Source organism: Balaenoptera ricei, chromosome 1 (genome assembly GCF_028023285.1).
Source record: "Balaenoptera ricei isolate mBalRic1 chromosome 1, mBalRic1.hap2, whole genome shotgun sequence".
NCBI lineage: Eukaryota > Metazoa > Chordata > Mammalia > Artiodactyla > Balaenopteridae > Balaenoptera > Balaenoptera ricei.
The window spans coordinates 41,739,018-41,754,658 of record NC_082639.1 but is presented as its reverse complement, the minus strand read 5'-3'; the positions used below and the strand labels follow the sequence as shown (position 1 = coordinate 41,754,658).

Sequence of the window (15,641 nt, the reverse complement as noted above, 5' to 3'; positions counted from 1 at the left end):
CTTTCAACAGAGTTTCCTGATTTCAGAGACGATATCAACCAAACTGTTCCAGTAGATGTAAAACAATACCTCTGTTACTGGGGTGAGGTACTTGGAAATTCAGAGTATATATGATGATTTCCAGGAGTCCCGAAAGCAGGAAGGACCAGTTACAAAGCTACACTATTTCATAAAGAAAGCCAACCAACCAGTTCTCAAAGGAGTGTTTTTAAAAAAACTTAACTCTTTTCGTTTGTTCTATAAAGTAAGTTGCTCCAAGTGACAGATCTTCAAACATACACTTCAATAATAAGCCTCAATAAATGAAAAAACTGAACTAATCTGAACCTTATTTTTCTTCTGCCTGTTCAGGAAAGAAAGGAGATTCATAGGATAAAAAGCTAGTATCAAGTACTTAGACTTAGTTAAAAAAAACCAAAAGGAAAAAATATTCTAGGTAATGTACCGGGGAAAATAGAAGCCTCAGTGACAACTAGCTTACCTTCAGCATTTATCACACAAAAAGAGATGTTCAAACTGATGACCCTGGGGCAATAAGAGATTCTTAATAGAAGCAACATTAAATTAAATTATGTTCAGAACACTCTTACAGACAGGAAAGAATAGTCACATATTTAAATATTTTTAACAAGGGTCAAAACAAAAAGAGGAGGAATTTGGCAAACTCCCAGCTAGCCAGAGAAATGAACTAGAATTCTTAACTCTTGATTGGCTTACTCTCACATGAAACAGACTTCTCGATGTCAGACAGACAAGACCTTCCCCCTAGAATGGATGTGAACCAACAGGTGATTCCAGAACTGCAGCTGATGTCAGAGAAGGGTTTAGCAACAAAGGAAGAAGAGGCAGAAAAAGTTATCAGGTTAATACTAATTATATACACTGTAATCAGCCTTTGGGAAAAATGAGATTGTCTATGGGTGAAATGTCTGTGGGTGAAAGGAATTGCTGTATTTAGGCACAAAGAAAATTACTTCCAAAACTCCCATCAGACACTATTCTTATAAAGGGCAGGTGAAGGCTCCTGATATCATATTGGGATTTAAATTAATTAAGGTAAGTTATGTGAGAGGGCTTGGCACAAGGGAGATGTTTCATAAATATTAACTGAATATAAATCTATTAAAATTGCCTTTATTCGAAGTAAAAGAAAATTCATGGCTCTCAGCAAAGGAGGTGAGATAAATAACTGGTCTGTGCAAAGCTAAGTCAGGATGTCAAATATGAGTTGCAGAAGAATTTTGTCTGAAAACCTTTACCAGTGTCTTTTCTGAACTAAGGGCATAGGGTTCTCTGGCCTTGGACTTAACCACTAACGGCTGTGTGGAACTCCCCGTCCCTACCATCAAGTTCAATGATAGTGAAGTACCATCAGGAAGCTCATGACTGTGGTCTGAAAGCTCAGTTTGGCTCCAACAAATGTTGAAAAAGAAAGAAATTCCCCAGATGCATGAAAAAGAAAGAAATAAGAAGCAAAAGTGTATTTTCCCTTTTCTTCACCATTCAGCTTACAGTTAGGAAATAAGACAAAATAAAGAAATCAAAAGCCAAGAACAAAAGAACTCACACAGAAATGGGTCTGTGGAGTAAGAATGGAGGAGGGAAGCCATCTTCTTTTGTTGTTTGTTTTTAAAAGCTAAGGGCTTCTGGGGGAATGGCTGCACCAAGCAGGTGTGACCAGCTTCATTACACCGAGTCAAATACCTGGGAGAGGTGAAAATGAAGGAGTGCCTGGGATCTGTGTGAGGATCACCAAATGTAAACACCTTCTAGTGGCTCAGCTCTTTCAGGTGATGGAAAATGAAACGTCACCCTGACAGTCAGGAGACCAAACGAACCCATAATTTAAATAATTCCCAGAACATACCCAGTACTCAATAATTTTCAACAAAAATGCCTAGTGTGTGATGGGACTTTGCTGGTGCTAGAGAGATGGACCCATATGGCATCATCTTCCGTCCCTTTTGGGAGTCGGTAACACTTTCCTGGGACACCAAGGTCTCCACTTGCCCATCCACATGCAGTAGATGACCCCACCTCTTTCTTAACAAAAGAAATGAGGTCATCAGGTAGTAACTGGCTCAAACTGTCTTCTTCCCTTCTACCTGGAAAACTTATCCCTAATGGAGCTCCATTTCTCCCTCCTGGCTAAGAATGTACAGTCCATAAACTGCTGGAGAAGAAAAGCTTCTTTGGGTAATGTTACATGTTATATACCATTCTTTTAAAGATTTATAACACACATTAGCACAGACTCAGAGAAGTAGTGATAAAAAGAAACCCCTTTATAACTTGGTTTACTTCAGTTTCCCAAACTCATGCGGTCACATAAACTATTTTAAAAAACATATTACCTATTAAATACCTTTGGGAAAGACTTTTAGATGGGATTCCCAAATGAACATTACTCTTTCAAACAGGACTGAATACTGTCTCAAGATATAATTACCCTAAGGTGGGGGGGGTGTGGACCCCGACTCTGAGCTACAGTTCCTAAGATAGCAGAGGCGCCAGCAGAAAACAAGGAGACCAAGCCAGAGAATACCACTGTGATAGTCCATGATTCTGTTTCTCAGAAGACATCACACAGACTTGCTTCTGGGATAATCTAGACACAGGACAGAAATGCACAGTGGGGAGGGGGTCAGACATCTGTGTATATATTCACATGTTAGTACACATTGTACAAGTCTGGTTCTAGCTTGCTGTGTATCAGTAGTCAGCATGCGACGAGCTCAAGGTGTTTCACTAGGAGAACCAAAGATCCAGAGGAAAAACAAAACAAAATTGTGTGTGGCTATGTGGACCCCAAGCAGGAACACACACTTATAGGTACGTACATACAGGCATACACATGAACACTATCTATATTTAACTAACTAGGCATACAACCCTGGGAGGCAGTACAGTACTGTAGGTAAAAATAGAGATTTTGGAGTCAAACAAACATGGGTTCATCTTTTCCCTGCCACTTAGAAGCTGTGTGACCTGGGACAAGTTACTTAACCTTTCTGAGTCTGTTTCCTCACCTGTTAAATAGAGCAAATAATACCCACACCTCGCAGAACTGCTGTGAGAATTATATATGTCAGGTGCTGTTCTGAGTGTTTTACATATACTGATGCTCACAATAATCCTATCAATATCCCTATCTTACAAATGAGAAAACCGAGGCACAAAGAGAGTAAACATTTTCCTGTTATACAGCTAGTAAGAGGTGAGGTTGGGATGCATACAGAGGCAACTAGCTCTTAATCACTAGGTCCTCCTGCCTCACACAATCCTGGATTATAGTAGGTCCACAATATTCCCCTGGAAGACACAGACACACATACACAAATATATAAACACCCTACACCTCCTCTTCCTCTCTGGCTTTTCAAATCTGCTGTTTTTGTCATTAGTTTATTACACGATGCAGTTCAAGTGGGCAGCATGCAGACACCAGCTTCCCAAACACAAGGATCCTGTGTGGCTGCTCAAGGAACAGAAGAACAAATTCAACCCTGAGAAATGTTAGTTCATTCTGAACGATGACTCACAGCCGCTATTTTCACAAACAGCCTGCTAATTAAACTTTCTTATGAACTCTGCTAACCAATTTTTCCAATGCATGGAGAAAAATCATTCATTATAGACCGGAATCCAAAATCTAATATTAAAGTGCAAGTAGGATCTGTGGCATTGTAATTTGATCAGCTTGAGCATTAATAACAGTTACACACTGATGTCTGAGAGAGGTAATCAGCTTTTGTTGAGATGTACGCAGATAACTGAGCAAAACATTTGGAAGGCAGACTAGAAAGCAAAGCTAGCTTATCACAGGGGTTTTAGTATTTACTTTGCCCTCAGAAATCCCCTGCCTACAATATTCTATCTTCCAGGTGACCACAGTAATAGCCTGAATTGGTAGAGCACTTTAACGACTTACTGACACATCAGCAGTTCATCTGATGTCACAACACACAGTAAGGTGGAAAGAGCCAGTGTTATCCCCATTTTATGCACAACAACCTGAGCCACCCAACGGCTTGATCCACTGCAAGCCCCAGAGCTAGAGCTAGAACGAGAACTTGGTGGATCTTTCCATGTCTTCATGTTGCCACTCATAAAAGTGGCCTGATTTTTAAAACAATCTCAGAAACCATCCTGACATTTTCAAATATTGAACTAAAGGCTTTAATTTACAATCTTCCAGAACCACTAAAACTGCGTTAGTAAAGTGCATTATTACTGTAGCTATTTCTGAGGCTTACTGGGATACATCCTACACAGCCACGTTCACAACTCAGGATGAAATAGCAGAATGCAGGGAACCCTCTCTGTGAAGGACTCCTATCCCAATTGGCAGCAGCATGTGGTCAGACAGACACAGGTACACAGACAGCTTGGCCACCTGCCAACTGTGTGACTTCAGGTCAATCATTTTAAACTCCATGAGCCTTGGTTTCCTCATCTGAAGAATGGGGTCACCATTACCTCTTGGGGGCAAGGTCAGGATTAAATGAGATAACAAACATAAAGTGACCGGCTTCTAGCAGTACTTAATAAATCTGAGTTCCCATTCCATCCTCCTGCCTTCTCCTACTTGGTCCTTGGAATTACATACTGGGGACTGAACCAGGACAGAAATCCACTTTCCCACTCTTCTCCACTCCTCTTCTTTTGTCTGTTTGTTGGCCCAGTGGTAGAACACTTAGAAAAGGGAAGGAGTTATGGGATAGAAGGGGCCCCTCACATTTACAGGTTGTTTTAGTTTACAAGTGTCTTTATCTGTCATCTGGTTTGAGCTCACAAGTACTATCCAAAGAAGGTAGGGTAAGGATTTATCTTTTTACTGTATATTGAGAAAATGGAGGTCCAAGTGAATACAGTGACTTATGCAAGGCCATGCCTACATCAATTAAGTGTGTGTGTGTGGAGGAGGGGGGTTGTGGTGTATAGGACTTTGACTGATATCTGTCTCACTTCTGGTTAGTCCAATGCACTGCATCTGGTATTTTTGACCAGGAAGTTTGTGTGTGTGTGTGTGTGTGTGTGTGTGTGTGTGTGTGTGTGTTGGGGAGTGTAGAGCTCTTGGGTAGTGCTCATTTCTTTTGTACTTAAAGGGTGGCCTGTCTCATTGGGAAGGCTCCACTGACTGGTGAGGGGCACTGGGAAGAGAAAAGGCAGCTGAGGACTAGTTGCAGTTTCCAGGGTCAGGACCAGGAAGTGAGAGTGACATTCGTTTTTTCCTCTTTCTTGTCCAGCTCAGGGTCCCGGACAATGGGGAACCTGCCAGGATTCAGTGTAGGAACCCTCACCAGGGAGATGGAAGCAGAGGACTGACGTTCCTGTGTGCCCAACCTTGGGAGTGAGGGGGAGGGGGAAGACTGCGGAGACTCAGAAGCCACCAAGACCTCAGTCCAGGGCAGCAGGCAAAGAATCTCGCTTCAGGACGCCTCCTTTGGCACACGGTCTACACCCTATGTTAATGAAAACAGGGGCTCCACTCAGGCAGCTTCTCTGCGTGGCTGCCTGCTCTGGCCGTAAAAAACAGGTCGATCAATCCAACATGGATTTAATTTGAAAAAAGGAAAACTCTATGTATGTGATTTCAGGCTTCATATCCTATCCTGTAGTAGAGCTGGCAATGGGCTCCACGATCAGAGGCTCTAGTGAGTGTGGTGGGAAGGGGAGCAGCGCTGAGATCCTGGTTACCATTTGGGAAGGGGATCAAGGTTGTCACCATCCATATTTCCTTGACATAAAGAAAACACAGATTAGGGGGCCAGGTGGTCTGTTACTTCTCAGACAAGTCACCTAGTGACATATAATTTACAAATTTTCTCTCTGGTCTCCTTTTACCATTCTACACCCATTTCCCTTCTACCTTGTTTTTTAAAAAAATCTATGGCTATTTTAATTTTAGCTCTTTTCCATCTCATAAGCCAATTCAAATCCTTTTTGGATCAAATGGCATATAAATAAATAAGGAGGCAGGGCAGGAAACAAGCCAAGAAAATAAAAAAGAGAGGAAGAAAAAGAAAGGAAAATAAGAAGCCAAATGTTTTCTTCTTTGGGGTGCACTGGCCTTATCTGTAAAGTAAGTATAGACATTGCCTATATTGGCTACTTTAATAGGGTCAGAGGAGGTACTGAATATAAAAATCTTTGAAAATAAACATGAAAGGCAAATATCAGGGATTATTAAGTATATATTTTATGCTCATACTACCAATAAAATGATTTAATCTGATTTAAGACGTTTGTGATGAGAAATTCTATTAGCAGCCATAGGAGTTAGGGTAATTACCCTAATTAGCTGCATCCACTTAGTGTAAATGTTGACTTGTTCCACCAGACATCCAACCACAAAACAAGGGCCAAGCAGAAAACCAAACTTATAAATCAGCAAGAAATTGAAGTAGGTGGAAAGAGAGTCACTCAGAGAACATGGCCCTGACCTCAGCAAGAAAAACAATGATTCTCAAATCACAGACACCATGGGAAGTCTGCAAGTTGTCCACCTCCTGTGTTAGGTCAGGTTATTTATTAGCAAAGTAGAAGGAACACACTTCGGAGTCTGACAGACTTGGGTTCAAATCATAGCTCCAGAACTTATTAGCTATGGCCTTGGATAAATTACTTAAACTCTCTGAACTTATTTCATAAACACAAAGGGGGTACTAACAGAGTAGTTCTGACTATTCTATTCATTATTCCTTGAAGATATCTCTGAAACTTGGCTCAGCTGTGTACTGGTCTGTGTATACAGACTACGATGTACTCTCTACCAAGTTCAAGGCTTGCTCCTATTTGATACTTGCTCTGAGAACCCCAGCCCACAGTGATCTTTTTATCCTTTGAACACCCATAGCTGATGTTTTCTTCATCTTCATTCAGCAGAGGCAGGTAAGGTAATAGAAGGACCATAGGTTTTGCACTCTCCAGCTAACGGACTCTAAGCCTTGGCTTTCTTATCTGTAAAATGGGGACAATACCACTGACCGTGCAAAACTGGTACAAAGCTTCAATGAGATAACATATACGGCATGCCTGGCACTGTAGCTGACACACAGTAGGCAAACCTCCAACTTCATTGTTCTGTTATGCATCCTTTTGTGCTATCATTCCAATGAAATTAACAGCTAGGGCCAGGAAAGGTGAGTTTGGGCTTTGGTGAAAAACAAAACAACCCCCCCGCCCCCCCCTCCTCCCCACAAAACAGCAAGGTGGCACCACCTTTACACATCATAAGCAGGCTCCCAGCCCCTCCCAGACCTGCAGGCTGCTGTAGGGTCCTGTGATTTGTCCTGGCCTCCCCCACTCACTGGCCCTGCTAGCAGCAACATGTGGGCACAAACTATGTCTTACCCTCTTAAGCTTCCTCACAGAACCTGATACAGAATTTAAGAGAAGAGAAGGAAAGGAAATAACATTTATTTGGCCTGAGGGAGCAGACACTAAATAAATATAATTGGCCGATTGAAAATGTTTTACAAATGTAAAAGCCTTATACAAATATATGGCCTCCATCTGAATTTTATCTTCTTTCCAAACTAGAAATATCTTCTCCCATCAAAGCTCAATTTGGGGCCGTAGAAAAAACAAAAATGCAACTTAAAAAGATCTTTAGTTCTGACAAGGAATAAAAGACAGATAACAGAGTTCATCAGTTAAGAGCAGTAAGGGAAATGTGGAATGGGGGCAGGGTGGAGGCAGAGTGAAAAAAGAAATCACCACTACCACAGCTCACAGAAGACAAGAAAAAAATGAATTTCCCATTAACACATTTCAGAAAGCACTTTCCTCCTACCCTGAAGCTGACGAATTACATTTTTAGATAATGTGTGGAAATTTCAGTTTGACATTACCTTTCTGCTTAGTTCCTAGTCTCAATCAACCAGGTCATTTTACAGAGAAGGGGAAAGTGAGTAAGTGAGTGTGTGTGTGGCGGGTGTGCTTATGTGTTGGGGGAAGGAGGGGTGGTTAGTGAACAAGGAATTGGTCTTATGAACCAAACAGTCAGCTAAAGTACGGAAATAGAAAATCCTTAAAATACCCAGTCCTGATTCACATCCTAGGTAAAAATCCTTTGAGACATCTCTCTTGGGATGTGAGAATATTTTCCTACGGGTTATCTGAGTTCAGAAGCAGGGCAGAACCCTCTGATTTGGAAGGGAAGATGAAGGGAAAGATAGCCAGGGGGCAAAAGGAAAGCATACCTGGTCTATAATCCTGCCTATTGCCGTCCTGGGGAAAGAAATGTGTCGAAAGAAACAGATTGTGCCTGCACAAACTCTAAACCTCAAAGCTCCACTCAATTGCCAACCTGTCCTAATTAGAAAGGATGGGAGGTCTCTGATTGCCCTTGATGGGTGTGTAAGAGGCACAATGATTATATGGCTTACTGTCTGCACTTAACGTTCTGACGTTCTCTAAGTTCCCCTTAATAAAGCAGACCCTTATTCTCCTGTTCTGTAACTGCATTAGTTTGCCAAATCTTCTCCATACCTAAAAATTTTCCATTCACCTCCAATAATAATCAACCCCCTCCCCAAGTCAACAACTCAAAATTCTTTTATTCTACTTTGTGGAATATGTATAAAATGACTGCAGGGAGGTGATAAATAAAATAACAGATGCAAATCTGCCTGATTTTCCTCAGAATTCAAGAGGCACATTGTACTGTACCAAGTACATTTTCAAAATCAGCAGCAAAATATGCTGGTAAATGCTACTATTTCCTCTACTCTTCCCATCGTTAACGAATATCCCTCTGATATGCATGTAGAAAAGTTCATTTAGCTAATCGATATCTTGGGATTTTCTTGGATATGCATAATTGAGGCCGGGTTTTAAGTATGCTTAAACTTAAGGCAGCATCCATTTCAATACGGCGCTTGCAAGATAAAAAAAAGGAGAACACAGTGAGGGGTATTTTGTGAAGAGAGAATCTGAAGGTAAAAACCACTCCAAGTCTATGCTTCCTTGTTCAGGTAAGCAGCAACCTGCTTAATTTAAAAACACTGGCATTAGTGAGAGAGTGGCATGGACATATATACACTACCAAATGTAAAATAGATAGCTAGTGGGAAGCAGCTTCATAGCACAGGGAGATCAGCTCGGTGCTTTGTGACCACCTAGAGGGGTGGGATCAGGAGGGTGGGAGGGAGGCTCAAGAGGGAGGAGATATGGGGATATATGTATACGTATTGCTGATTCACTTCGTTATACAGCAGAAACTAACACACCATTATAAAGCAATTATACTCCAATAAAGATGTTAAAAAAAAAGGAAAAAAAAAAGAAAAACACTGGCATTTATTTAATTCAATGCATAGCATGCTATTTTCCAAAACAAAAGATTTTGAATTCTAATTATATTTTCCCTGTACTAAAAGTTCATTCCCTAGGCAATATAAGCTGAATTGGTTTGTGAAGGGGAGATGTCAGTTTAGTATTTTCAGGGAAACTGCCAGAAATAAACTATAATGGGATAACTCACAATTAGTCAGACAGCCAAGAGTTTAAGTCCCAGCTCCCCTACTTGGGAGCTAAGTCACCTTGGGCAAATGACTCAATTGCTCCTAAGTCCGAGTTTCTTTGACTGTAAAATGACTGTCTTGTGGATTATGGGAAACTCCATTTATTGGTCTCAGCACAATGCTTAGCACATAGTAAGTACTCAATAAACATTGGCTATGATTATGAATCTCCAAGAAGTCCCAATTTACTATTTAAATGAGCAACTATATGTAAAGCTTTTAATATAGTGCCCAGAACACACAGAAGGCACACAAAAACATACAAAAGCTGCTGCTATTATTTTTATTCATCTTTGCTGGGTGCTGTCAGAAATTATACTAATAAAACTTACCCTAGGGCTGAATTCACATTTCAGGAGTGAATTCAAAGCGCTTTCATATTTTAGGATTTTTTTCAGCGCCTTTTATTGTTTATAAAGTTATCTTAGAAGGAAAACAATTAAGTTCTCATAGTGTCCCTATTAGTCGTTCCTTGTAAGTATATGAGGTAACATGAGGTAACCCACAACCCTCACTCTCCTCTCCCTCTTTAACCCAAGGGACTGTATCCCATGTAATGCCTCTTGGCCTTGATGCTCTAACAGACACAGCCCCCTGCCCAAGCCCCCCACTGCTGTAGTCCACACTCCACATCTTACCTCCTGAGAGGGACATACAGGATTATTAGCACTTTCACAAATCCGAGAAAGGCGAGAAGCTACCCAAGGTCACTGAATCAAAACTGAGATGGTTCCTTTAATTAGAGATGTGATTCTACATACAAAGCCTGTGGCAAAGAATTCACCCTGATGTCTCCAGTAGCGAAGCATCTTTTTTGCCTTATTCTGCTCTTTCCACTAAATGTTAATATTAATTAAGCCAAAGATGTGTTATGAAGGAAGAAATGAAGAGATGGATTAGAGGTGGGGTTTAGGAAATGTTGTCTTTGTCCTTTGGGGTGCAACTCTAACTGTCTTGATGTTTTTGTATGCTTAGCTTCACTTGGCAATGCTGCTTCAATATAAGACTACCGCTTCCAAAGAGGCACGTCCCGGCTCTACTTCCTTTGTCCAAAGCACAGAGGAATAAAAAAGGCTTTTGTTCTTAGACTGGAATTTTAGCTCCATTCCTTTGCTTTTCTTCCCTCTACCTAAATCCTAACCCCATCTTTCAACCACCGCCGCCCCACTCCGGCCAAGAGCTCCAGCTAACACAGACTTCACCCTTTCTCAGCCATCCACAGCCCGCATAATCTATTCCATATAGCGGTCACTCCATATATTCAGTTTTATAATCGATAGTGTTCAGTTTGGACCACCTTGTCCTCAAAACCCCCGCTTCAGAGCTCTCACTTGCCTGAAATGGACAGAAAACTCCTCTTAAAAACTGCATTGTATGGGCACATGGAGAGTGACATCAAGTAAAAATATAATTCTTTTTTTTTATCTCTATGATGCAAATAATCACACAATCTAGACAGGCAGATCAAAACTATTTGTTGTTGTACACTGATTTATTTCTGGTGATTTTTCTTTGTTACTTTTCCCCATGCTTTCTCTATTCCTTTTGGAGAGAAGTGATAACAAGAGAGACAAATATAAAAATGCAATTTAGCATTCCAGCTGTTCTGGCTTTAAGACATACCCTGAGCCGCCTAACTCTATCCTGGTTCAGCCGTATGTTTCCTCCCCTAAAATACTGATCATCTAGGAACCTGGATTCAGAAATGCAATCTCAAAGCTTGAAAAGCAAAAAGGCAACAAAATAAAAAAAAAAAAATAATATGAAACTAATTCAATTATCTGCAGTCCACGGGAATAACAGAATTTTTACCAGGGGTTTGGTGTTCTTTGCCTGAGTTCCTCAGTTGCATAAATCATTGTGGGCCACATGCCACTTTCCTTCCTCTCCAGCAGCAGAGGCTGCAGGTGGATGGAGGAGAAAAATAAACGACATACCTTCCAGAGCCTCCTTGTGTTCACAGCTGCACACAAAAGCGACTTGGGACACACGTTTTCTCTCCCTGGTACCTAGATTATCCTGATAAGCAGCCTTTCCCAGTTGGAAAAAGAAAATCTAGTATCTCTGAGAAGATATTAACAGAGATGTCCAAAAGCACTGTGAGGGAATCTTAAACCTGGCACTTTCAGTAAATTTGGGTCTCCACTGAAGGTGGAGTTATATCCCCAGAGGATGATAAATATTGTTATCTTTGCCTCCCGTTATACACAGGAGTATTGTTTTAAGCCATGGTGCATCAGGTGCATTAGGTGCAGAGCACGGCCAGCAACTGGTACTCAGAGGAACCCAGTGTTTCATTGGGTTGTGGGGTGAGGGTTCGCAGGGATCTTCAGGTACCACAGGCAGGGGCACCCTGCACATGCTTCCACATAAGATCACGCTTTTGGAAATTGGGGGTGAATCCCGGTTCTACCACCTGCTAATAGCTGTGCTGTCTGGGGAAGTTACTTAACCTCACTAAGCTTCCGTGTTTTCATCTAAGAAAATGTAGGCTGTCTTTAATGTTAAGTGAAATAAGGTATGTTCAGTGCCTAGCAAGTACCTGGCATAGCGTAAGTACTTGACAAATAATAACAAGTATGCCCTCAGTACCACAACACTTAAGTCCATGCCCAAATTCAAACGGAGAATTCGTTGACAACCCATAGCCAGGAGTGAAGCCAGCCTACTGGCAACACCATTAACAGTTTCTCTTTCCCTCCCTTCCTTCCTTCCTTCCTTCCCTTCTTCCTTCCTCCCTTCCTTCCTTCTTTCCTTCCTTCTTTCTCTCTCCCTCCCCCCACCACCACCTCGCCCCCTCTCTTACTCTCTCTCTCAATTTTAGAAGCCAGAACCTTCTAAGGGAATCTATTACATTCTCTTAGGGAGTGGTTTAGGCTGGAAAATCTTAATCTTGAATTCTTATCTCTTTGCCACTTCCCACCCCCCAAATCCTCCCACTGGATATTTAGAACTCCTTGTAAACTTCACAGGATCAAGATGCATTGAGATCTGTAGGAGGTGTTGGAGGAAAAGGGGGACTGGGGATGTTAAAAATCAGGGCAACAAAAATACCGATGATGTCATTTACCCTGACTTCTGAACCACTAGCAGCAGCCTTTTAACTTGGCTGGTGTGAAACCTCACCTCTCCCAGCCTGCGTTATCACTTAACCCCAAATGCAGGCCTCAGAGCGTCTTCCATCAGAGAGATCCCCACTCCTTCCCCGCCTCCCTACAGCCCTATCTCTCCCTCCTTCTCTGACTTTTAGCGTAGCCAATTAAACCTGAACAACGGGTGGATGGAGGAAATATGCTGCATCTATGGAATGGTACAGCAGGGACCAGTTTCACTGTTAATTTAAAATGCTAGAATTAATTAGGTAGTGTAAATGAAGAATTTAATAAGCACTCTTTACAACCACAAGTTCTACTTTTATTAAACACTGCTACCAAATGAGGGCAAATATCTCTGGTCCCTCTATATTTCCCTGCCTCATTCCCATAAGTTCTCTGCAAATAAAAATTTTTTCCCCCCTGAATTTAAAAAAATGCATAATTATAAATTTATGCCTGCATTGTATTTCTGCTTTCAACCCGTAAGCTTCTTCTTTAAGCTCAGATGCTACTGAATGTCTCTGCTTGTGCTGGAGAGGGTGCTAAACAAACCAAAGTTGACAATTTTGGTTTTGTATACCAAATTAAAGGCTGTCTTCGAAGCTGTCACTCTTATTCAAATACACTCAGTGAACTACCAAATTAGCATTCTTTCAGTAAAGGAATCTGCTTGTTTAAACATGTGTCTTTAGAAAACAAGGAACAACACCACCAATCAGTACTTCTCAAAAATCTTGCTATAGTTCTAAAGGAACTCTTTTGAAAAGGTGATTAATAATATTCACTAATATAGCTGGCAGAGTCCCTATTTAGAAGGTAAGGCTACACCAAAAATACATTTTCTATACAGGAGTGGGAGGAAGAATCATATGGTTAACTGGTTTTAATTTGGTTTGAATTATCATCCTATTATATAAAGATTCTTCAGGAATCTAAACATTGGCTTTCTGAGAGCACAGGCAGTTCTGTCAAAGGATGGATGATCCAGGGCTCTGGGATAAGAACACCAAAGCCCTGGCCCATTTGGAGACCTTGATAAAATTTCTCTGTTCTAGCCTTTCTCCTTGAAACATACTAACTGTACCTATAATAATAACACCCTCCCCCATTACTGAGAGACTGCTATGCAATAGGTATTGTGCTAGGCAGTATATATCCAGTCTCTCATTTAATCCTCACAATAAGCCCTTTGAGATAAGTATTCTTTTCCAATTTTACAGAAGAGGAAATTATGTTTAGAGGGTTATGTGACTTACATTTTCGACAGTTATTTTAGTTTTATGATTTTGCAAAATACTTAATATAAATGGGGGACAAATTAACAAGTGAATTAGAAGAACTGGAGAATATATATAGCTACACGCACATAAATACACTGGATTCTCTGATTTAAAAATCAAGATAATGTATCTCTGTATTTTAGAGTTTCCTTTTTCTTATATAGGTCAGCTGCTCTTCAATTAAACTGCCCACAGAGAGGGAAACAAAAGTCAACACCCAAAAATGACAAATACTCAAAGCTGAGTGTGAATGATTTTAGGACGGCAGCATCAGAGAACAGTAGCTGCACTGCCGTCACCATGTAGTCCAGTATTTTTCTAAGAAAACATTCCCACTTCCAGAAGGATTACAAGGAAACTACCCCCAGCCCCAGCCCCAAAGGACAGTAGCGTCAGTATCTGGCAAACATTAAGTCCTCAATAAATGGCTGTCAGTTAGAAAAAAATCAGAACCTAAAACTTTCAAGTATTGAAGTATAGGGTATTGTTTCACTTTCAAGTAAAAAGTCTCTGACTTCTCAGAGAGTATCTTCACAACAAACAAATAAATAAGATAAAATACCTTCATCAAGCATCTCCCTCCTACTACAGGGTAGTTTTATTCCAGAATGATCTGCTATCCTTGGGGCCTATTTCTCCCAGGCACAATGGGCAGTTGTGACCACAATGGCCCCCTTTAAAAGACAGTCTCAGATACATGGAAGAACACTGGACACACGCAAACCAAATGTTTGAGAGGAAAGGGATAAATAGATAAAAACTGGTATAGGGGAGGGCAGAGGGCAGAACTGAGAACTAAAGAACAAAGGGTAGGGGTGGCTGATTAAGAATAAAAGAGGACACAGCCAAAGGATTATTTCACATAAACTAAAGCTGAGGAAGCTCCAAAATCTTTATCTGCTTCCCAGTCCTACCAATTTGCAATATGGTTTCGTGTAGTATACATACGCATATGAGTTTATGACTGTGTACCCACGCTGACCTTGAATGCAGGATACACACTGCAGACACTCAAAAGGCATCACCACACATATGCATTTCTGCTAAGATCTGCACATCTAATGGAACAACGCAGCTGTGAATCCCAAGCCTAGAATATCGAAGAAGAGCATACCTGTAATTTTGTCTCTCACGAGTTTGCAGGATTCTATTTCACCAATGCTCCCAAAGAGACTCCTGAATTCCTCTTGGGTCATATTCTGGGGTAAATAGTTGACTATGAGGTTGGTTTTGCTGTCATCTGTGGCTGCCCCTGTCTGCATGGGAGAAGGACAGTTTCTATTGTTGCTGGAGGGTCCATTGCTTGTATTGGATGTCGGGCCATTTGACACCTGAGGCTCCATGGTGCTAATTATCTAAATAAAAATAAAAATAGTAAGCCTTTTGATATCTCAGACACAAAGTCTCTTTCAAGATTTTATTTTATTTTTTGTAAAGAAAGAGAACAAGATAAAGCAGGATGGAGCAAAAGAGATGGGGTTGTGAACACAGCCAATTTAGAAACATGTTTTTAACCAAAATGTTAAACTCCCCTTGCTATTTTTAGGCCAGCCCGTAGATTTTGAGCACAGACTAGAATGCAGTGCGAACTCTCCCATTATTTTGTTAATGAAAAGCTAATTCCTGTTTTCATTACACAATCACTCTCAGAAATGTATACTTAAGCCACACCAAATTATAATTAAAATGTAAAGTAATAATCATGATTAAAATTATAGTTCCATTAAAGCTGAAAA

At 40.8% G+C, this 15,641-nt stretch overlaps 1 protein-coding gene across 1 annotated transcript in view; it reads right to left on the bottom strand.

The window, feature by feature from the left end:
- The window catches only part of ELAVL4 (ELAV like RNA binding protein 4), an 84,145-nt gene that overhangs the window by 32,338 nt on the left and 36,166 nt on the right, over positions 1 to 15,641 (bottom strand). The window contains exon 2 of the mRNA XM_059898417.1: positions 15,020 to 15,260. Within this exon, the coding sequence (XP_059754400.1) occupies positions 15,020 to 15,260 (241 nt within the window). The remainder of the gene's footprint in view (positions 1 to 15,019; positions 15,261 to 15,641) is intronic.